General features: G+C 44.9%; 1 protein-coding gene across 1 annotated transcript; it reads left to right on the top strand.

Annotated features, from left to right (window-relative positions):
• The first annotated feature begins 520 nt into the window (after positions 1–520).
• Positions 521–21,450, top strand: gas2l1 (growth arrest-specific 2 like 1). Its single transcript, XM_020100782.2, is given in 6 exon segments — positions 521–1,770; positions 11,083–11,190; positions 15,521–15,617; positions 16,715–17,021; positions 19,247–19,331; positions 19,333–21,450. Coding segments are annotated over 6 exon segments (3,291 nt in total). The 5' UTR covers positions 521–1,062; the 3' UTR covers positions 21,319–21,450.
• Positions 21,451–22,498: the final 1,048 nt, after the last annotated feature.

The following is a 22,498-nucleotide window of genomic DNA, read 5'->3' as shown; positions in this document are numbered from 1 at the left end:
ATCAGAGCAGATGCTGAGTTTATGAACATGGTGTTAAGTTGACATTAAATTCAAAAAGACTATAGTTTAAAATGTTTAACTATTTGTTGGCCTGCAGGTTTTAATGTGGGTTATGATATCAAACATATCAGGTTCAGTGGAAATAAGAGCTTGTGCTTAGTGAGCGGGTCTAGTTTAAAATGTTTAGTATTTGAGTTTAATGTTAAGTATTTTGGGGCCTGCTTTGGTGAATGGGGTTTATGATGACCAACATGACTTCAGATAACATTAGAATAAAACAGAATAGGGTTTAATTCAAAATCTCTAGTTGTTAATTAAATATTAACAGTTTGTGGGTCTGCAGCAGTGATAAAATGTGGGTTGTGATGAGCAACATGTCAGGTTTAGGGGGAGTATAGAGCATATGCTGAGTTGGAGAACATGGGGTTAAGTTTCCCTCCTCTGTGCGGAGCGTTGATCCCTCATAATGGGATGTGCCACCGAGTCGCTCTGCTGCTCTAAGCTACAGCGGGTCAACACATTCAGCGAGAGGCGGCGCAACATGGGCTGAGCCTATTTGCAGGGAGGATGAGCTGTGGAGTCGGTGCTGCTGTACACTGGTCGTGATTTCACCGATGAGGAGGAGAAGGATCTGACCGCCCGCAGACGCGCAGACATGGTGGTGACACGTGGATTTTTATAGCGGACGAGACGACCCACCGGACACCGGGTGGATTAGCCGCGCTCGACGCATGGGCGTGTGTCTCCGTCCGGGAGCGCACACGTTTCATTCCCACTCCGGCTCCCGGCAATGCGCTCTCTAAAGGAAACTGGCTGCGCAGAGACATCCGGAAAACGCATCCATGCGCCAGGGCCAGTGGGCCAGTCCGCATTCAGAAATGCTCGTGGCAACACAAAGCCAGGCTTCAGGGAACTGCGATAAGAAACCACACATGCACATCGGCATGGGTGCGTCAACACGGTTATTTCGCTGCATCCTGCGGGCGAGGCTTTGGAGCGCAGTCGTGCAATGAGACAATCTGGAATCATCAAGTAGACTTTATTGATACATAATCCGACAATATGGCTGATCAGAGCAACATCCAGTCCTCCGCCTCCAAGAGCATCCGGCCTTTTAAATCCAGCGAGGAGTACCTGTACGCCATGAAGGAGGACCTGGCTGAGTGGCTCAACACCCTCTACGACCTGGATGTCACCGCGGACACCTTCATGGACGGGCTAGAGACGGGCTGTGCCCTCTGTCGGCACGCCAACAACGTGAACCGCGCTGCGCAGGACTTCCAGCTGGAGTGCCCGGAGGCTGCGCGGTCCATGAAGATGCCATCCAAAGATGTGGTCTTTCAGTCGCGCAACGTCGTGCCCGGCTCGTTCCTGGCGCGTGATAACGTGTCCAACTTCATCAGTTGGTGCCGGCAGGAGCTCTGGATCAAGGACGTGCTCATGTTTGAGACCAACGACCTGGTGGAGAGGTGCAACGAGAAGAATTTCGTCCTGTGTCTCCTCGAGGTGGCTCGCCGCGGCTCCAAGTTTGGCATGTTGGCCCCCATGTTGATCCAGCTGGAGGAGGAGATCGAGGAGGAGATCCGGGACCAGGAGAGCCTGCGGATCGACGTGGGGCAGCCGGCCGAGCAGAGCGCGCCCAGCAGGTGCTTCAGTCGGAAGGAGAGCAGCCATCACAGCGTGGAGGAGGACGAAGATGAACCCGAACCAGAGCCCTTTATCTGGCAGCCGAAGAGAGTGTTATGTGACATGCGGAATTTGGATGAGCTGGTGAGTTGCATATGAAAAGAGCCATGTATTAGCCTGTGATTTAATATTCTGACCCCAGCTGCAACCCAGAATGTTTCATAACTACATTATGTTTCAGGCAGGTCATCCTAGACCAGTGTAATGATCCTCCAGCTCAGTTTTCATTCAACAGATCTACTGGAATGTCATGCTCCCTGCAGGATGAATCTATTCTCTCACAGGCTTCTCACCTTCATTCCTTGGATACACAGAACCAGTGTTTTAAACAGCATGATTCAGCTGATGGTCCTTCACTCCCACTGTAAAACACAGACATGTGTCAAAAGTCAAACACCCTCTCTGAAAAGATCATGTTGGTGCTATGACGAACACAGGCCCATTATGATTCCCTGTGGTATGGGTGTGTACATGCATCTACACATAACTCAGTTTTCAAACTGTGCTGTTGGATTCCTGCCTACCTGTCAGGGCCAGTGTGTGTGTGACACCTCAATTCTTGTTTTTCTCTCTGAGCTCTGAAATGTCAAGGGTCAACTCAGTGACATTTTACCTGCATTCTTGAACTAGAAAGACGCACAGTAGAGTGTAAACCTCCACCAAGGCACAACAGTTCCCTTATGAAACCACATTCACTAGATCCAGATTTTGGATCTGCACAAAATTGTTTACAATCAGAAATATCAGTCCCCTAAACATGCCTGATTAAGATCCATGTGAGAAATCAAGGAACATGTCTAAAAACATCCAATCAGAATTGAGTGGCTTCCTCTTTGGGTCATGTCCCATCCCTCCACAAAATGTCATGGACATCAGTTGAGTAGCTTTTGCATAATCCTGCAAAAAAAAACATGACCTCCTTGGCCTGAGTTACAAAAGTCAGCTCTGCCTCTACACAATGTTGCAGAGACTGACATGTTTTTCTGTTGATGGTCTTTCATTAACTTTATCCACCATGAATAATCAATACAACATCACACAAGAAGAGATGGATGGATAAATTAATTATTAATAAATTGTGTGCTATCCTCTGCAGCTCCTTTACCTACACTTCCACAAATGTCCTGTGGCCTATGTCCTGTCCTATGGAATTCAAACCATCAACTCTTGCCATTTGCCCTGTTGAACTGGTTGACCTTAGCTATAGGCCCCGCCGGACATGAGTTTACAAGAGGGCACAGCTAACGAGGAGTCAGACAGATAGACAGACCAGCAGAAGAACACATGCTTGGGTTGTGAGCAGGAGGTGGGGGGAGTTAATATTTTCTTGCTGGTGAGAAGAACAATGTCTGTCTTTGACACTAAAGATGTGAGGGACAGCAGAGAGGGAGTTGGGTGGGAGACAGTTGACAGTCACACTGGAGCGAGGAGCTTGTAAGTGTGACCTCCAAAGACGGAAATAGGAGAGCATGTGGCGGAGGATGTGCGCTGTTCGTACTCAGACACTCACTCATATGACTGACTGCTGAGGATTATACAACCTGACTGTGTTTCAGGACAGAAAAGATCAGAGGAGAGCCACAGAGCATATGTCTGTGATGTTCTCTGCCATTCACACTAACACATCCCTCAGCTGTTGGCAGACTTTGACAGATTTAGGATGTGGCACTCCAGTCTGGTGTCTGGTGAATCAAAATCTCCATCCTCCATGTCAATCCTTAAGAAATGGCTTGCATGTTTACGCTGCACATCAGCAACATGAGGCTCGTTACACTAGACACCACAGTGGCAGATGAGACACGGCGGTGTTAAAATAATGCAGCATTATCATGAGTGCTTAACAGTTTTTCTACTTGTACTAAGACATCCTGTCTAATGACTCCATCTCTGTGGTCCAGTTCCCATTTTCTGGCTGAGACTGTCTGAGGCATAATTCCACTGAATCCTGGCCTGATGTATGTATTTACCAGAGAAAAACTCATAATGAGTTCATTTTCTTTTTAAATAGTTTGATCAATATTTGCTCAATCAGCTGCCCGCTCATCTTCTGTTGCAGAACATCAGGCCTCTGTCTCCTGTAGCATCAGTCTCAAGTTTAACCTGCAGAAAACCTGCACGTGTTTCTTTGTATTTCTGTCTGATGCATAAGGCAAGAGATTAGAGACATGATTGCTTAGTTTTGGAGCTGCTTTAAAAACATTTGTCAACTTATTCATGATCTGCTTGCCTATTCATATCCACTGGCATTATTGATCAAATGCCATCAATTAATTATCAGGCCATTACCTCCCACCGAGATGTGTCTCACATGCTTGCACAAGCTGAAATGCTGCAAGTGTTGAGATTCCATTTATAGTTCTGATATTTTTATATGTGAACCCAGTACATCGTGATTGCATGTGTGTACCCCAAGGACGCTCACATCCAATACATCAGACCTCAAGTCGTAAATGTGAATTATATAGTGTATACGTGACCGCCAAATATTTTTATGGCGCAGTGTATCAACCAGTAGGAGTAATACAATTTAGTCTTTATAGGATCATATTTATGTATAAGTATTCACAATCAATAATGAACAGTGCGTTCATTTCTGGTGTGTTATTAACTTTATTCTAGACATGTTTGGTTGGGTGATCAAATTAAACTTCCTGTTGAGACAATACCAGCGTAATGGACAGGATTACGTTTCGTTATTCTGAGTATAAACTAACAGACAGTGATTGCTCATATAGAGCAACTCGCTCTCAGGATATGTGAATATTTAATAATCACCAATTATCACCAGTTATTAGTCTGCGTCATGATCCTGCATCACCCTGTTGGGGTTAATTTCACAATAACAGGATGATTGTCCCTCACGCAGACAACTTAAGCAACATTATAGTGACTCATTAAACTCTGTGATGTGTCATATTAAATAACTGCAGGATATAAAAGGTATTATCGTACACTAATCTAAAACCTGTCAGGTTTACTTTCCTGTTTGAAACACACCCTCATGTAAATACTCACCTCCTGAATGCCTCTCCCTCCGATCTGCCTCTGAGTATTTTCTTACTCATCTCACTGTGGGACGGCTTTCCGCTACAAAGTTAAGGAAGTGGCCGGCATCTCATTTCCTTCATCATAGTTTGTGTCAGTGATACAGTGTGAGTTCCTTTTTCCCCCCCATTCATCCAATCTCCTCATGAGTGGCACAGACAGCAGCTGGTCCACACCACTGTATAGGCCACATAAACATAAAGTTTATCCTGTGCATTAGGGGATTTTCTATAATATTACCACTATACAGGGATTATAACAGTGACTTTGATTGAAGGAGTATTTTCCTATATGCTGCTTTGAGCCTTAGGGAAAGGAGCATGGTTAGTTACCAACACAAATAACCTTTTTGTATATTTTCTAGGTCTTTCTATTAGGCCTTGGGCAAACGGACATATATAATAATTAAAACTGGACTCACTGACCCCTTAATGATAACTCTAATTGTTTACCCCATGCATACAGGCATCTATAGAGAACAATATTTGAGCTCATAAACAACAGACCAGAAGAGCTTCACAGCCTTTGTCATCTCCCTTCGTTCATCATCCTTTCCTTCTTCCTGCTCACTCATTTTAACTGCTTCATGTCTCTTCTCACCCCAGGCCTCAACATTCAGCGCTTGTTTAGTTCATATTTTGTGTGAGCCCTGTTTCCCCACCACCACCATCCCCCACCCCTGTCTCCACTGGAGATGATAGCAAAGAGCAGAACAATATGTCTTGTTGGTGGCGCAGAGGAGAGGAAATGAATAGACTGCCACCGTTGGCAGCGAGGTAATCAAAGGCTGACATCTCCATCTTTGGATGGAAACACCAGCAGAGCAGAGGTGAAGGGTGATAAAGCAGTGAGAATGTGCGTATTATGTGTGTGTGGCCACTCTCGTCCATTAACCTTATGGTCCAATACATGCATTCATGGAATAGAAAAGGGGAGTAGAGGACAGATATTGTGCCTAGAGTGACTTTACTGTACACTCTGTTAAACCTGACTGCTGTGAATGTGGCTGTGGGAGGCAGAGCTACAGTAGAGAGAGTGGAGGGGAAAAGTAGGTCATCATGCTCTGCATTGGGTCACACTTACACGCTTTGCTGAGAGAGCGTGGCATCCTTCACTGTTTCTCTCTCTTGTGTCACATGTCACATGCAATTGTGTGGCTTTAGTGTTTTACAGGTTATTTTCACATTAACAGCAGAGAACAGATCACGTCACTGTTTTCCATGCAGCGGGGTGGAAACAGCTGACTCCACACTTTGCACATCGCAGGCTTTACATCTTTATTTGCAGTGTTTTGGTGCTATGAGCTGCTTATCTTTTGTATGATTATCATTTAAGTTATCTGAGCAGGCCACTGTCTGTGTGAGTGATCCTGCCTGCTTCGGACTCTCAGCTGGTCTCAGACAGAGATTGTCAGGATGACAGAGAGTCCTCAGACGGACATCGATTCCTCTAACCTTGCATGTCAGGAGGAGAGTGCTGAGTGTTGTGGAGCCTCATCAAAACAAAGTGGCAGATGAGTTAGACGCCGGCGTGATATCCAGCTCCCTGCACCCACTGATTACACTGCTCTGTGACTTACAGAGATGAATGACGGAATTATTCACCTTACAGCACTTGATGTCCATTAGATTATATATATATATCCTCCCAGCCCCTGATGGACTGTTTGTCATGTGGCCAGAAGACAGACATTGATTTTTTTAAAGCACGGTTCTCTCTGATGATATCTGGCCAAGTATGATTGCTTTTTTTCACCCCTATCAAATGGTTATTTTGGATGAATAATTCAACATTTTTGAAAGGAGACATCTTGCAGAGAGTTAGAGGAGAAGATCATAACCACACCCATGTCTGTTTGGTAAATATTTAGCAAGCTCTGCTTATGTTAGCTTAGCATAAAGACTGGAAGCAAGGGAAAACATGTAGCCCGAGCTCAGTTTATAAATTATATAAATGTAAAACAATCCATCATAATATAATCCACCTCTAAATCTCACTAATTTACACACTCATCTGTAAAACAAGAATCAATCTTTACATTTCTTTGTCAAGACAGTATGAGGCACTCCCTCCCAGAAATAGCCTGGTACATAACACACACTGAACCTTTAACTGACTAACCCAACCCTGATCCCACTCTGTATCTCCATCTCCACCTCACCTTGGTCCAGCTGCTAACAGCCTCTAAATACCTTAATTTCCATTTCTCTCCAGCTCCTCCCCTCAGGCTACAGGTCCAACGTAATTAGAAAACATAATTATCATTCGTCCAGTCGTTCATATCCTCCCTTCACCCCTTAGGTTGTTTCAAGAGATCATTTGTGCAAAGGAGGCAGTTTCATGTTTATGAGATGCAGCCTAGTCGTCCATAGAGGAGATGTTTATCCAGGCTGTCAGACCAGCGGTTTAATAGGAGCGTAGAGTCTTATATGTGGCTGTTTTCGGTGTGTGTTCACAGGATCTAGGAATGTTTACATGTGGGTGGTGGAGCTGTAACCTCTCCAAGTTCCAAAACATCTCCACCCCGCCAAGTAGTCGCCCCCTGTGGCCTAGTTTTCATATCCCTCTGTGCTTATCTGATGGTGAGGTTGTTTCAACTTGGAAAGTTGCCAGTAATGACAGAAGATCCTGTTTCATAAAAGAACAAGGTTACTTTTATCTGAATATGCCTCATATGCTGATATTCCTCGAATAGCACTTTGTTTTCTGCCGTAAACCTCTTCCTCTCTACAATTGTTTCACAGAAATGCACAGGAGTGAGCGCTGGAAACACCCTTGTGTAAATTCCTGTAGAGTGAGATGTTGTAATGATCCGTTTTTATTGCTGTTTTATTGACAGAGCCAGTCACTGCAGGCCAGCTCACCTATGTTGGATGAGAGCACTTGTGCAAACTGTGTAGTTGTACACGGCTTGTTCAGTACAGAACAGACAGATATTCAATTAGTTAATGTACATTTATGAAGTTCAAGTCCCTTTCTGAAAAAATGCATCACAAAACAAGGAAGTGAAACTCACAACTATTTGTTGTGTATTCTCATGATTATTACCAATGGATTCAGAAAAAACACTTAGTAAAGTAAAACCAAACAGATAACGTTTTACATTTGCTTTTTAATGATATCATTCTACAGTACACAGTCTTGTACAATGTGACATGGGAGTCCACCTCACAAAACAGTAAAGAAAATGTGGATCTAAACATCTTTATCTCTCTCCTCCTTCCATTTCCTCTGTTCATCCCCAGGGTTTGGGCAGCCCTCAATCTCAGCCTATCTCCTCCACGAAAGTCCTTTAAAATGTTTGTAGGTCAGGAAGGAAAAGAATGAAGAGATTGTTGACTCACACTGAGCACATGACGCGATCTGAGCAGGGGGTTGTAGGAATATTCGGTGTATTTTCTTGTGCAGTAAGCTGCACGGAGACAAACCCACCTTCTCAGTTTCATGGGGAACGTCACAGCGGTCTCATAATAATGAAAATGTTTCTCTTGCTGCTCTTGCACAAGCATCTCTGCATTCCACTCTGATACAGCAGATTCCCAGTATAGGGGCACGATGTGGATTGTTCAGACGCTGTTCTTTTTTCTCTCTCTCTCTCTTTTCCTTCTCAAACATCTGCAGCTCGGACTGAAAGTGTCTCTCTTGTGACCTGCACACATCTATAATTCATCCTGCAGTTTTTCTCACTGTTCTGTTTCCACTTCCGCATGTTTCCTGTGTGACCTTGTCTCGCTCCTCCATGCCTATCTCCCACTGTGTGTGTATGTACGCAAGTGGAGGAGGACATGGTTAAACATTTTACTGAAGTACAAAAGTATACTCAAGTAATAGTGTCACATTATTAGTGCCATGTATTAAGAGAAGTGTAAAGAGTGTGGTATTTTTCCTTATGCAATGTTCTAGGACATCATCAACTGTTTGTTATACTGCACACTCAGTTTAATATAAGAATAATACAGACTCTTATGAGTGAGTCTCAGCAGTGACCTCTTCCAAATCTATTTTAAATGTTTCTTCACCTGCTGCAGGAGGTGGGCTCTAAGGTTTACCTGCCCGCTCTGATTGGATCAATGGACCGATTCTGGTCTGGTTATTGGTTACTTTTAAAAATATGTAAAATAATGTAAACACATAACGCAGTGTATTTTAAGAATATAGGGTCGAAAGTACAGATATTTGTTGATATATGTTGTGGAAAGTGAAAAGTATCCCAAAACAAATCTACTCAATTAAGTACAGATACATGAAAAATATACTCAAGTACAGTAACAAAGTGAATTTACTTTGTTACATCCCACCACTGTGTGTATGTATAAGCAAGTATGTATAAGCATGTGTGTGTGTGTGTGTGTGTGTGTGTGTGTGTGTGTGTGTGTGTGTGTGTGTGTGTGTGTGTGTGTGTGTGTGTGTGTGTGTGTGTGTGTGTGTGTGTGTGTGTGTGTGTGAGAGAGAGAGAGAGAGTTCATGTGTGTATTTTGGTTTCAGTGTGTGTATCCATTGTTGACACAGTAAAGACATGGGAAGAGCACACATTTCATGTGAAAGGTAAATAGACTAAACAGATCAAATGTCAGGGCTGCTATTGATTAAGTTTTTATTAACACACCTCATGGCTCAACTATGTCCTCTGCTCAGTGTTTCATGTGAGAGACGCCGTGTGAGCGCTGCACCTCCTCTCTGGAGGAAAACTTATGACCTCAGCTCTTGGGGGGAGTTGGTGTTCTGGTGCTAAGAGAATAGCTTCACTATAGCAAGAATGAAAAAATAAGGCAAACTGCACGGTTAAAAAGGGAAGGGTACGGCTATGTGTGTGTGTGTGTGTGTGTGTGTGTGTGTCTGTTGCCATAGCAATCTTTCCATGAAGTCACTGGCTGGGGTTTTTCCAAACAGGGCTGTAGTCCACCCACTGACACAACGACAGACGGACTGACAGAGCGGAGAGACAAGGGCAGAGCGAGCAAGCAGATGTAGAAATGTAAGCAAAACAAAGAAAAGACAAATATAGGTCTGGTCAGCTCGTGAACTCGACTAAAAATAGAGGCTGAAAGGCAACAAAAAGCAGCTGAGTGAGGAGGGGAGGGAAAGAGAGACACAGGTGAGAGGGAGAACAGAGAGGCAGGTGAGATGCTGCTGAGGCTTACCGCTGATTCCTGCCCCTTTAATTTACATGGCAGAGAAAGACGGGTGCTATTTCAAGAAAATAACATGGTGCCTCCTTAATCTTCTGAGCTCACTTTAATGTAGGTGTTGTAGGCCAAAGACACACACACACACACACACACACACACACACACACACACACACACACACACACACACACACACACACACACACACACACACTACAAACAAGCTACATCCCTTTAGCTGTATTGACAGCCTGAAAGGTGCTCTACTCAGCCAAAGGGAGGGAGCTCACAACTTGAAATACTTCTCTGATAAGTCATTTGATGGCTGTTACTTTAATAACATGCACTCCCTCCCTTTGTAATGGCCGCCCTTGAACACACACACAGGTAGCTGTTCTCATCCTCCTCTGTTTTCCTCCGTCACTGTGCTGCTCGACTTTCTCTCCCTCCCCTGCCCGACAAGTACTCACACGCTTTTGTCTGAGAGCGAGACGCCAAGAACAACATGAAAGTTGTCCAGTCCTGCATGAGCCGGGCCCTGCGCTGCACAGGCGGGTCTCGCTCCACCCTGCAGTTGTGTCTGACTCCAGTTTGCTAATAAGCACCCGCGACCGCAGCAAGGGCACGGGCCCTCGATTCAAAACCCAGCTGGCAGCACGGGGGCCCTGCTGTCATCATCACCACCGCCAGTCTGGTTTATGAGCTCTCTCTCTCTTCCTCTCCTCAGTTTGTGATGTCACCAGCAGAAACATCATCATGTAACAGTGCAGGGAGCTGCAGAGGGAGGGCTTTCATTAACACATCCACATTTGTATTTTTGTGCTTTTGTGACACTTTGCGGTGAACTAAACTACCAAAATGTTCTGGAGGGATGAGACGAGGGCCTCTAATGTGGTCAGAGAGCGGGGCGGGGCCTTTCTGCACTGGGTAGGCGCTTGGAGTAGCAGAGCAGTTGACAGGAAGATGACGCACACTCACTCCAACACCCTCATATATCCCATTTAACTGCTCGTTTCTCAAACCATACAACAGAGTCATTGTGTTGCTGACACATAGGACTCAGGACCATGGGGCTTTGGTCAGTGTTACAGACATGTGTCTATACATGATTTCATGATTTCACATGGGGGCACTGACCTCAAGAACAGGAAAGGCTGTTATGTTCTTTCCAGATGCATGAGTCATGTTTGCGAGCTCTGATTAATGTGTTTTGTCCTCTTCAGGTGCGAGAGATCCTGGGCCGATGTTCCTGTCCAGCTCAGTTTCCCATGATCAAGGTGTCAGAGGGGAAGTACAAAGTGGGAGACTCCAGCGCACTGATCTTCATTAGGGTGAGCTGTCATCACCACAAACATCCGGATTAATTATCCGTCACTGTGTTACATGTCTGTGTAAGTGTTACTTTTTATTTTACAGATGAAGGTACAATCTGCTCCATATGAAAATGTCCAGTCAGTGGAAACTTTGAACTCTAAATGTTTTGAGTTAAACACGTTTTTTGACTGTGAAACCATCCATCACCTGTGAATTTAAAAAATCCAACCTAATGATTAGCTGAGAAAACTAGATAAATTTAAACTCTGATTAGAACATCTCCCCTTACTCGAGGAATGCATTTGCTAGAAGCAACATTAAAGGTTCCTGCACATACATTGGGTCTAATTTTAATAGTTTAATTCATCATTCTGATTTGTTATAACATTGTGTTTTCCATGTTAATTACTAAGTTCCTGCAACATCACAACACTTTTGAACAAACTCCCTCAAATGTATCAAAGCTGCCTCGAAAAAAAAGGGGTGAATGATAAAATTATTATTACAAACTGTTCACACAGGAAACAGTTATCACAGTTACAGAACATCTTCCTATATTAACTTTGATTCGAAAATACCCGGCCCCTGCTGGACTGGACGAGGTGGCAGTGTGTGGGTTCTTTTTCATCTTTTCCTGTTATTGTTACCCAGCAGCTGCCAAAAATGTTAGAAATGTATACATATATGTGCCTCCACCATCTTTTCCATAATTTAGGGATTATTCTGCTGCTACTGTTTATTGCACCCACAGACTTTGAGGTAAGAAAGTGCTTTTGTGAGTACATAACCTATAAATATAATCAAATCTCCACAAGTCAACATTACTTGATACAAACTTTACTGATCCGTTTTACACTAAATGTTCAGCTCTATATACACAGGCTACTTTGGTCCACAGCATAAAAGAGCGTGAAGCCTGTGGTTGTACGGAACCATATGGTACAAACATATGGCATCATGTGTTTCAACATGAGCAGGGTTGTATACAGAAGCAACAGATGAACCACTCTGCTGCTCTGCTGCATCAAAACCTACAGAACTCAACAGTGTATGTAAAACATTATAATTTCTCTCTCTCTCATGGCTCACTCCCAGGACTGAACTTTTTTTCCACTGAGACACAAATAGAGCTTTAGGTCATTTCCTGACTCGGCCCTTATCTTGCCTCTAGCCTGTTTCTGCGAGACTGCTTGTCTCAGTTTCAGGTTGAGAGCCGCCACCGTAGCCACAGCAGGCCTCAGAGGACTGGGCAGGGAGGCTGGCGGATACCAGGGATCGATTTGGTCTCACTTACCGAAAATGTACCACAGCCAGATTAATGGACTCTTTGCGTGGCTCTCCAAGTTGCATGGACAGGACTGGGCTGCATGACTGCCCAGTAATGTCAATATTTCTTCACTTTGAGCAGCGCCACTTCATCTAGACAGGGAGACGTGATACATTTAACACGCTCAAATATATGACACACTACTACTTCTACTTCTCTTCATAGGGAACTGCATATTTATTCAAAAAGCTAAAGTCACATGAACTGACTTTAGTGCAACTAATTTTAAGGGACTGTTTGTTGCTGGGATTTTTTATTTCTTCTTTGGAAACTCCCCTTGACATAGAAAAAATAGCATTGTCCATTTAGTAATTTAAAAGCAGTGATTTATGCTTTGACAACAAAGTTTGTTGTCAAAGCATTAATAATTTAAGATGCTGGTATCTAACCATTAGTAGAACAATCATTTTAAAATAAGCCACCAATAGATTAAGAGGGGAATTTCCGAATGTGTTGCAAATCCATTAAAGCAGTAGATTAAGATTAACAGTAGATTTGTAACTTCTTATGTTTTAAGATGCAGACTTTTAAAAATGCATGTATTATTAGAGACAGTTCATCAATATATTAAACCTGGGTCACTATTAAGATCTACATGCAGTCTATGTTTTCCTAGACCCATCTCTATGAAAGATTAATATTGATTTTAAGCTTAACTGTCATGGGAGAAATAAAGTCTGAGACTGAGACAGGATTGTTGTCCTCTGCTTGTGGCACTTTTATGATCCTCCCCCCACAAAAAGCCATTAATTGTTCCCTCTCAAAAAATTAATCCTGCCAGAGTAAGGAAAAAAATAAATAAGCATTCATTATATCATAAAAATACATAATCCTCCATCCACCCCTTTATAATTTTCATGCTGTCCGTAAGGTGGAGTGAGGAGTGTGTGTTGAAGCAGCCCGACATGTTCGTCACAGACTATTTAAAATGAGCCTGTCTGGGGCAGGACTCCGTGTTTGTATATGTGCGTGTGTCTGTGTCAGGGAGCATTCGACTTGTCAGATTAGCTCTCTTCATTCCGTCTCCGCCCTCTCCTGATTCCTCACTGGGGGATGACGATGGCCATCCATATGCCTGATCCGCTACAAGTGCACCCAACACATTTCCTTTATTCCTCCAAAGGGCAGGAAGCAGGCAGCCGCTTTTGAAAGCCAACAAACCCCTATTCAGCTGCCAAAGCTGCTACAAGGAGCTCAGGCTGATCGAGGGGCTGAAGTGGAGAAAACAAATGGTCGAAGGCGCCGTGCGAACAGAGGGAGGGAGTTAATAAGGCGTCTTTGTCCCCAGGGAGGCATCTCTGCTAAAGGGGAGAGATGCCTTCAGTCGTGGGGCACAACAGCTGAAATGAACCATTAGTTTAATTTTTGAACCGAAAAGATCCAAGGAGAAATTTGTTCAACACGCCCACGCAATGATGACAAGAAGTCTCTCTGTTCACTGTTGCCATAGAAACAGGGACTGGGTCTCTCTCGCTCTTTCACTGGTGAAGACGATGATACCCCTTCAGAGGTTTTGGATCTGGAAGCTTAGCCACAGATTGAAAGGGAAGCATGGTCCCAAAACATGTTCAGCCTCAACAGATGTGCTGCAGCATCATGCATAATATATGAAATGCGTTATAATAAATGTGTTGCAATGAAACAAAAATCATTTACAAAAAGGGTCTATTGTTATATGAGCTGCCTGTCTGGAAATTCACTCTGTGCAAGTAGCATTTTATGACCCTTGATAATTGTCTTTATAGTCATGCAATTATCACACTGCAATAAGACATTTGATTATTTGGATTCCCGGTGGCTGTTATTTGCTTCTCTACAGTCAAAAATTAATTATAGGGGGATGTGAAGATCTAAATCAGTTCCTCCTGTTTCTTCTTGATGGTATCGCAGCGATGCTACAAACATGATCTGAAACACGTTCAGCCCTGTTTCTCACTGCTGCTTCATGATGTACACACAAACAGTAAAACACAAACCTGTCACTGACATAATGCCAGAGCAGTGGAGAGTATAAGCAGTTTATACTCTCAGGTCTGATAGAGATAAGCAGATCAGCTGTTTTGATGGATTTGATGTAGTAGAGGAGAAAGGCCAATGAAGAGACTCACAGTGGATTGTTCTGAGAGAAAAGACAAAGGTCAGACTTTGGTGCACAGGCCGAGTCTGAGACCTCAAGAGATGAGAGATGAGTCGTAATGCCACGTGTGATTTAGTGGGGAAAAAAACTGTGCCGGCCCACTCTGATGTACCATTATTGCTCTGCCTTGCATGCCCTTCAGAGACACGGCAACAACCTTTAAAACATGTGGGGACCGACAGTCCCTGTTACACAACCCGAGGCAGGGGATACATCCACAGGGCTGTCACATCAAGCCAAGTGTGCTGCCTCTGTGACGGCAGCTTCTGCCTGGAGGGAGCAAGGATCCTCGGTGTGATCTTGTGGATATGTGTGCCTCAGAAAGCAGAGGAGAGGAAGAAGTGACATATCCACCAACCCCCCCTCTGTTGTGGCTACCCCCCCTCCCCTCTGCTCCTCTCACCAATGACTGAAATCTCAGCTGAGGAGCAGGGAGGACAGCTGGGGGGGGTTGTTACCATGCTAATTCACCCTGCTGCCCTCTGAAAACAGGGTAGCCAGCTGAGAGGCATGAGAGAGAGAGGCCTAAAAAAGTCTTTCACAGCACTTTGGCTCTTTATTATGCTACCGTACTCTTGTTTAATTGTGAGTTGGCATGGCAATGGACAGCCCTCATAATGGCAGCAGCTGGGGGGTGATGTGGGAGAGGGAGGAGGGTGGGGGAGGGAGAGGGGGTACAGGCAGGGGTGCATCTAGATGTTATATAACACTGAGGCCTACAGCCAGCCTTCGACAGGCTGCCCTGCTGCTGGAATTTGCATATCTATTGACTTGTGCAACATGTGTGTAGTTGTGTGTTGCCAATTTTTTTATTGTGCATGAATTTGTATGTAATTCTCTAGTGTTTCTATTGAAGCCTTGTTTTCCCTTTTCTCTGCCTCAGGTCCTGCGCACTCATGTGATGGTGCGTGTCGGAGGGGGCTGGGACACATTAGAGCACTATTTGGACAAGCATGACCCGTGTCGCTGTGCTGCTTTTGGTGAGTTCACTTACTATTCCTCGTCAGGCCCTTACAAAACAACGTTGTTGTTGTTGTGTCTCTAAATAGAAGATTCATGTCTTGTGTGCTTGGTTCGGACTAGGAGCATCCCAATGTTTGCTGGTGACATGATTTGATTCGGCCTGGGGTCTTTCTGTGTGGAGTTTGCATGTTCTCCCAGTGTCTGCGTGGTGCCTCCCACAGTCCATGCAGATTTAGGTCAGGTTAATTGGAGACTTGAACCTTAGGTGTGAATCTGAGAGTGAATGGTTGTCTCTGTATATTTTCCCTGTGATGGTCTGGCAACCTGTCTACAGTGTACCCAGCCTCTCATGTCAGCTGGATTGGCTCCAACTCTTCTTCTAAGGATAAGCAATACAGATAATGGATGTATGGATGGATGATAACAACAATCAGTCTTTACTACTAAACCCTGACCAATAGAAGATAAGATAATCTTAATTAATCCCATTTCAGGGAAACTTGCTGCATCACAGCAGCGTGGGGATAGTAAAATATAAGGAATATATGAAATCACATCCAACCAAGAAATGTATGTCTGAAATGATGAATATGTGGTTACTGTGATAATTCCTCGACCCTGACCTGAACACATAAGTGTAGCAGCTCATTTCAACACACACAACATTTTTTTCCTGCTCATAAACGGAACCACTCGATCTTTACAGTCCCTCTGATAAGCAGCGAAGTGACGCATCTTCATAACTATGCTGGGTGAGATGGCCCCTCCTTATCCAAACTGCTGCTGAGGCAGTGACGTCTGGGTGAACTCTCTGGCCTGGACAGCTGACACAGGCTGAAATCATAATTGGTGTTAAATTTCTAGCCACAATAGGCCACGCTGAAGATCACATGGTGTTTATGGAAATATGTGTTCTATAAATGTTCTCCCTAAATGGTGGGATCATCGGCAGTTCTTTTATATGCTTGTTCGAGAAGTAAAGGTTCCTCAAAGGAAGCAGAAGTGTATTTATTCAACTGCTGCTATGCTTGATGGCATTGATGTGGTTAGTTATGATGCATTTGTTGTCATTGGGTCTTAACCGCTTACTGACCCTAACCCTCTGTCTCCACAGCCCACCGTTACCACCAGGCTAAAGCCAGTGGCCAAGGTCAGGGGACCCACAGCAAGTCCTCCAGTGCCCACTCCTCTCGCTCCACCAGCCCAGGACCACACTGGCGAAACGATGGCATCGCACCTTACAAGCCCCCAGACAGGCGCCCCACAGAACCCCCCTCTGCTCCCTGTGCCACCTCCTCCTCACGGCCAGGCCGACCCCAGAACACCTTGGGCCACACTGAGCCTGACTCTTGCGGAGCTCGGACTCTGCTTCCACGGCCGCCAAGGGACCGCTCAGAACCCCGCCACTTTAATCCTCTCAGGCGAGTGTGTGTTCATACGCAGGTTCGGGTTGTGTGCGGATGATACGATAAGAAATTAATCTCTCACAAGAAGCCTGGCAGGATGAGCTTAGTTTTTTGTCACTTGCTCTTTCAGGCCCAGGCAGCAGACACACACACACACACACACACACACACACACACACACACACACACACACACACACACACACACACACACACACACACAGACAGACATGCCAGGAAACCACAGATTAGACCAGAGCAGATTTGAACTAATCTCAGGTGACATTGCCTTGTAAAATCCTGACACAGTCACCCTACAGCGACCCCTAGTGGCTACAAGCAAGACATTAAACATGGCTGGATGAATCACAGCCAGAGTGGAAGCAAGTTAAGATCTTTATCAGTAGCTGTTTCTATGGGGTTTAAAAGACAATTCCAAACTTTCTATGCTCCATGAACTCTGGAAAAGGTTTAGTTGGTCACATACATCCCTCATTGTCAAATTGTCAAAGCACCATTGTTGAAAATAATTAGGAGCTAAATGTTGGTTTACTTTGGCCATCAGCCAACGTGTGGCTCATTTCTTTATTGAGTGATGGCTCAGACCAGACGTCAAGGCAGCGACTCATTTGAATGAACCCTGTGTGGGTGCGGCATCCCTTAACAAGCGCGCCAGACTAGATAAAGACTAATCTCACGACTATCCTCAGACAACTGTTCACAGCTAACTGGGGAAGTAGGTCAACAGGTGGGTTCCATGCAGGCGACTTACCTCGTCTGAATATGTACAAATCTAATTTCTGAGGATAACTTCAGAGGTCCAGTTTAATTAAAGTCACAACCAAGTGATTAAAGGAAAACAAAACACAGGACTGAACGATGCTGTTATTTCATATTTGACTGACATGTTGATGAGGACACAGATTCCAGACAGCAAGTCAATACGCAGTTTTCTTATGCTTTAAAGTTTTAGTTACAACAGAAACATTAACCATAAACCAAGATGTAAAACACGTCAATATGCTCTATCATTACTAGTGTCACCCCTGTCTAGTTGTTTGCTTGTTGGTTTGTTTGTGAGCAGGATTACACAAAAAGATGTGCTAGGATAGGGAAGAACCCATCCAATTTGGTGCAAATTCGGATCAGGTTGTGGAACCAGGAATTTTCTTTCACCTTACTTAACATTGTGAGATCAGGCAATCTTAAAATTTCAACATTTTTCCCAGAGAATAATTCATGGATCTTGATGACAAAACATTATACATATTTAGTGGACTGAATGTAAGAAGTTTGGTGTGGCTGGATTGAATTTAAGGGGCCAGTTTGGCCTCTGTTGATATATATTGTTTTAATACATAATATCTGCATCAAGTTATCTTTTACACACAATCTGTCCTCATAAAAATATATCTAGGTTTTCTTGCCCCTATAAGTGAACTGGATTATACAGTTAAACCTGATGGTCCCACTGGTGCGTGACAGTGCAGTGACAGTCTGGTTGAGAAAGGGCAGTGCTGCTGTGTGTTGGGTCAGAAAATCTTCAAGACGTTTAATCCTGCTCCCACTTGTTCTTAACTTCCCTGTAATCCCCCTGGCTGTCGCTGTCCACTGTTCCAAGAAGCACGGAGCCTCAGGTCACAAACACTGTCTGTGTGCCACAGTGGCTGGTTGGGAAACACTCAGAAATCCTCAGCGTTGCACATTACATGACACAGGGTTTGAGTGAGGGAATATTTACTATGTATATATATATACTGTATATATCTGTCAGAGCTGAGTCAGAGGAAGCAGGCTGTCCCTATGACTAAAGAGGGCATACTGGGATAGGCGGGACTCTTTCTGGTATTATTTTATATAGTTTAGTTTATTTCACACAACATAAATGCAAAATAAATGAAATGTAAAAATGCTGTAAACCAGTAATGGCTCATATGAAAACAACACACAAATATAACAGAATATGAAATACAAAACATACAAAATCTTCAATATAGGTTATTAGTAAAGGTTCATAGAAATACAGAGAGGGGAGAATATATGGTGTATATACACTATAAATAACAGAATCTAAAGCTCATTTTCATTCACAAATCAAATGTTTCAACAGCAGATCATTGTACATGGACAATGACACAGAGGAATCCAATAAATGTACATTTTCAATCCATGAGAAAACTGACCATGAGATGTTTATATAAATGAATATATGAATGAGGTTTTGTCTCTTCTACATTGTAGGAATAAGGAGACAATGTTGCCAGTAACAAGACGTCTGTCTGGAGACAGTGACTCCTCCACAGCATCATCTAAGGGAGGGGGAGGGGGGGGGAGGAGGAGGAGGGGGACGGTTCTCTCTTGGTGGTGCGTCACGGCGCTCTGGTGAAGAGGTGATCCTGCTTGTCAATCGCAAAGAGGGGAAGCACATGATCGAGAGGCCTGGAGCAGGTAATCAGACCCCGTCCGTGCGTCCCTCACTGCCCCGAGCACGCAGTCAATCTCGGGAACGAGCTGCACTCGCTCCAATACTCAAACCCAACCCACCACAAGGATCCTCTGATGGAACACGGACGTCTCGCACAGAGAGGGGCCGCTCCCTCGGAAACGAGGGCGCGAGAAGGCTTCACGCTCCGCGCTCTCACAGCCAGAGTAAAGCACAGAGCCGGACTCGGGCCAGTGATGCCAGCCCAAGTCCCGCTCACTGCTACAGAGACCCTCAGCCCCCACCTTCAGACAGACGAGAGGACCTTCGGGCCAAACAAATGCCCCCTTCCTCTCCTAGAGTGGGTGGTGGGTTCACCAAGAGGCAATCATCCTCATGCTCAAACTCACCTATTAAAGGGATTCAGAGCAACAACAGCAGCCCCCACAAGAAGACTATAACTACCCCCAGACCCCCTGCCCCTCGCTCACCCTCCACAGGAAAAGGCAGACTACTGCCACCAGTAACCTCAGGAGGTCGGCGTTCACCACACTCATCTCCGCGAAACTCTCACCATCATTCTGCTCGCTCCCCTCGGGTGTCACAGGGCCCTCGCTCTGTTGGTCGTGGTCACTACAAAAACTGGTCAGGCCTGGAGCGGCAGGATCCTGAGGAGGAAGGACTAGGCTTTGGCTTCCAGATGCTTCCAGTGCTCGACCTCCAGAAGGAGCAAGACCTGTATCGCAGCTTTGAGGCCGAGTTTCTGGCCAACACGCAGCAGGCTAGAGGAGTTTTGAGTAAAGCTCCAGGAGGAGCGACCCTGCAGGGAGCTGTGACACATTTGGTGCCAACGCTTGCTGATCCTAATGTCAATGACTCTGCCTATTCCTCCTCTAACTCCTCCTCCTCCTCTCTGAATGTGGGGGCAAAGATTGGAACTCTGCCTGACCTTAGGGAATCCAAAAGAACTAATCCTCGTCATTTCCCTCTAGAGGACCCCTTACATTTACTTCATGGAAACAATTGTAGAGGACCACACAACTTTGGTCAGGGAGAGCCTGATCACTGGGGGGAGCGAGGAAGGGGTCTCAAGAAGCTCCCGGCCATCTCTAGCTCCATGGAGGAGAGGGAACTCTCATCATCCCTACCAGAGTCCGACAGTTTAATCAATCAGCCCCCCTCACAACCGGCTTTCCACTGTAGGAATCTGAATGGAGAACATGGAGGTGGTCCTCCGACAGGGGGGCTGACAGGTCAGCAGGGTCCGCTTGGTTGGGGCACAGGGCCTGAGGGAGGTGTCCCTCTGGAGAGTCACCAGCCTAACTTTTCTTATAACCTTGAAAATGGTGACGGGAGTGATGACCTACCACCTCCAGAGGCTTGTCCATCACCTGTGCACCTTCCCCCTTCTGAAGACTGCTCCTTCCAGGATTCCTCCAGTGAAAGCTCCTCCATGTGCTTTAGTTTGAGTGAATCCCGATCAGAGTCCCCCCCACCATCTTCCCCGCTGGCCAACGGGGACACGGACAGAGAAGTGGCGCAGAATAAGAAAGGGCAGAGGAAGGGGGACAGGGCGGCCCCTATCTCAAAGCACAAACTGAAAACCAGAATCAGGCCTCGCACTGACAACAGGCCGGAGAACAGCCCCTCGCGTATCCCCACCCCGGTCAGCTACAGAGATCTGCAGGCTCACAACCCTCTCTCACCCTGCCACACCCCACCACTGTCCCCTCAGAGCTCCTGTTCCACTGGTCATCCTGCTACATGCAAGAGCCTGCACCACGCTTTTGCGGACATGATCCATCCTCAGCCGCGATCCCCAGCCATGGGTAACAAAGATTGCTCCTTCCCTGGACAGTCAGGAAGCCTCGATAATGAAGCTTGGATGTAGCACATGAACTGATGGGCATGACGTGGAGGATTTTGACTACTGTGTTAAAAAAAGACTGGGCTATAGACTGTTTTCATTGCATGTCAAACACTCCTTTTACATTCAGTCTCTCGCCTGAATAACTGCAGGGGAGGGTTCACGTTGCTTTTTATTTTGCACTCAAGCCAAATTATTTATTACCAAAGGAATGGTCTTTAATACTTTAACTGTTGTTTTAATGTGTGCATTGGGATGCTTTTGCCAATCAGGAGGTGTTTTTTCAGCAAAACACTTGAAAGGAAATTCCCATGGTTGATACCCAGAGTTAGTGAGAGAGAGAGCATATGTGCTGCCATGTGCCCCACTGTGGGGCATGGTCAAGTGCCAGAGATTCAAAGCTGCAACCGAACACAGTGCAAACACTAAACCTTTAGTCAGATCCATTAGCTCCCTCTTGTGGTTTGCCATAGCATCTTCGCCTGCCTTGATTGTGCTGAAACGATGACTGTGACATTTCCAGTCTCTTACACTAGTGGTCTTCATTTACGACTCAATATACTCACCAGTAGGTCACATAGACAATGGTTACCCCCCCCCGTCATCCTCCTGACTTTATAAACACAACATGCACTATCAATCTCTAAATGAATTTAAATGTGTTACAGGTTTTTAAGATTTTGTTTCATGCAGTAAAATGTTTTAAGTTCTGCTTTTAAGTGGATTGAGTGTAAAAAATAATTCTAAGAGCAGTGAGGGGTATATTACTTTGTGTCATTGTCACTGAAACAGATATGTTGAGAGTTCGTCCTCCGACCAAACTGTACTCTGGAAAACGATGCTTAACATATAAGTGAGCATAGAAACGCTAAGAAGAATGAATGTGTAAATAAGGTGTTGGTGAGAGGTGTGGGTGTTCTGTGTATATAAAAAGGCATTGGATATACAGTTTAATGTACATATTCACTGTATTAAGTTCTGTGCTGCCTTAGCTATGCAATATGGGTGTTGGAAATGCCTTGACAATTCCCTTTGCCTTAAATGTTATTCACAGGTTAGGTTTTGAATGTTCTTGCGCAACATCACAAATATCTATTTGGTAACACTTGCCATCGCCGTCATTATCTGTTTATAAGAAGAAGAATTGGAGCTTGTGAATGCGGAAAAATATGTGAGGGATATTGCCAATTTTTATTCTCAATTA

Source organism: Paralichthys olivaceus, chromosome 4 (genome assembly GCF_024713975.1).
Source record: "Paralichthys olivaceus isolate ysfri-2021 chromosome 4, ASM2471397v2, whole genome shotgun sequence".
In the NCBI taxonomy this organism is placed as follows: domain Eukaryota; kingdom Metazoa; phylum Chordata; class Actinopteri; order Pleuronectiformes; family Paralichthyidae; genus Paralichthys; species Paralichthys olivaceus.
The sequence above is the reverse complement of the archived record's forward strand: the minus strand, read 5'-3'. Positions and strand labels throughout refer to the sequence as shown.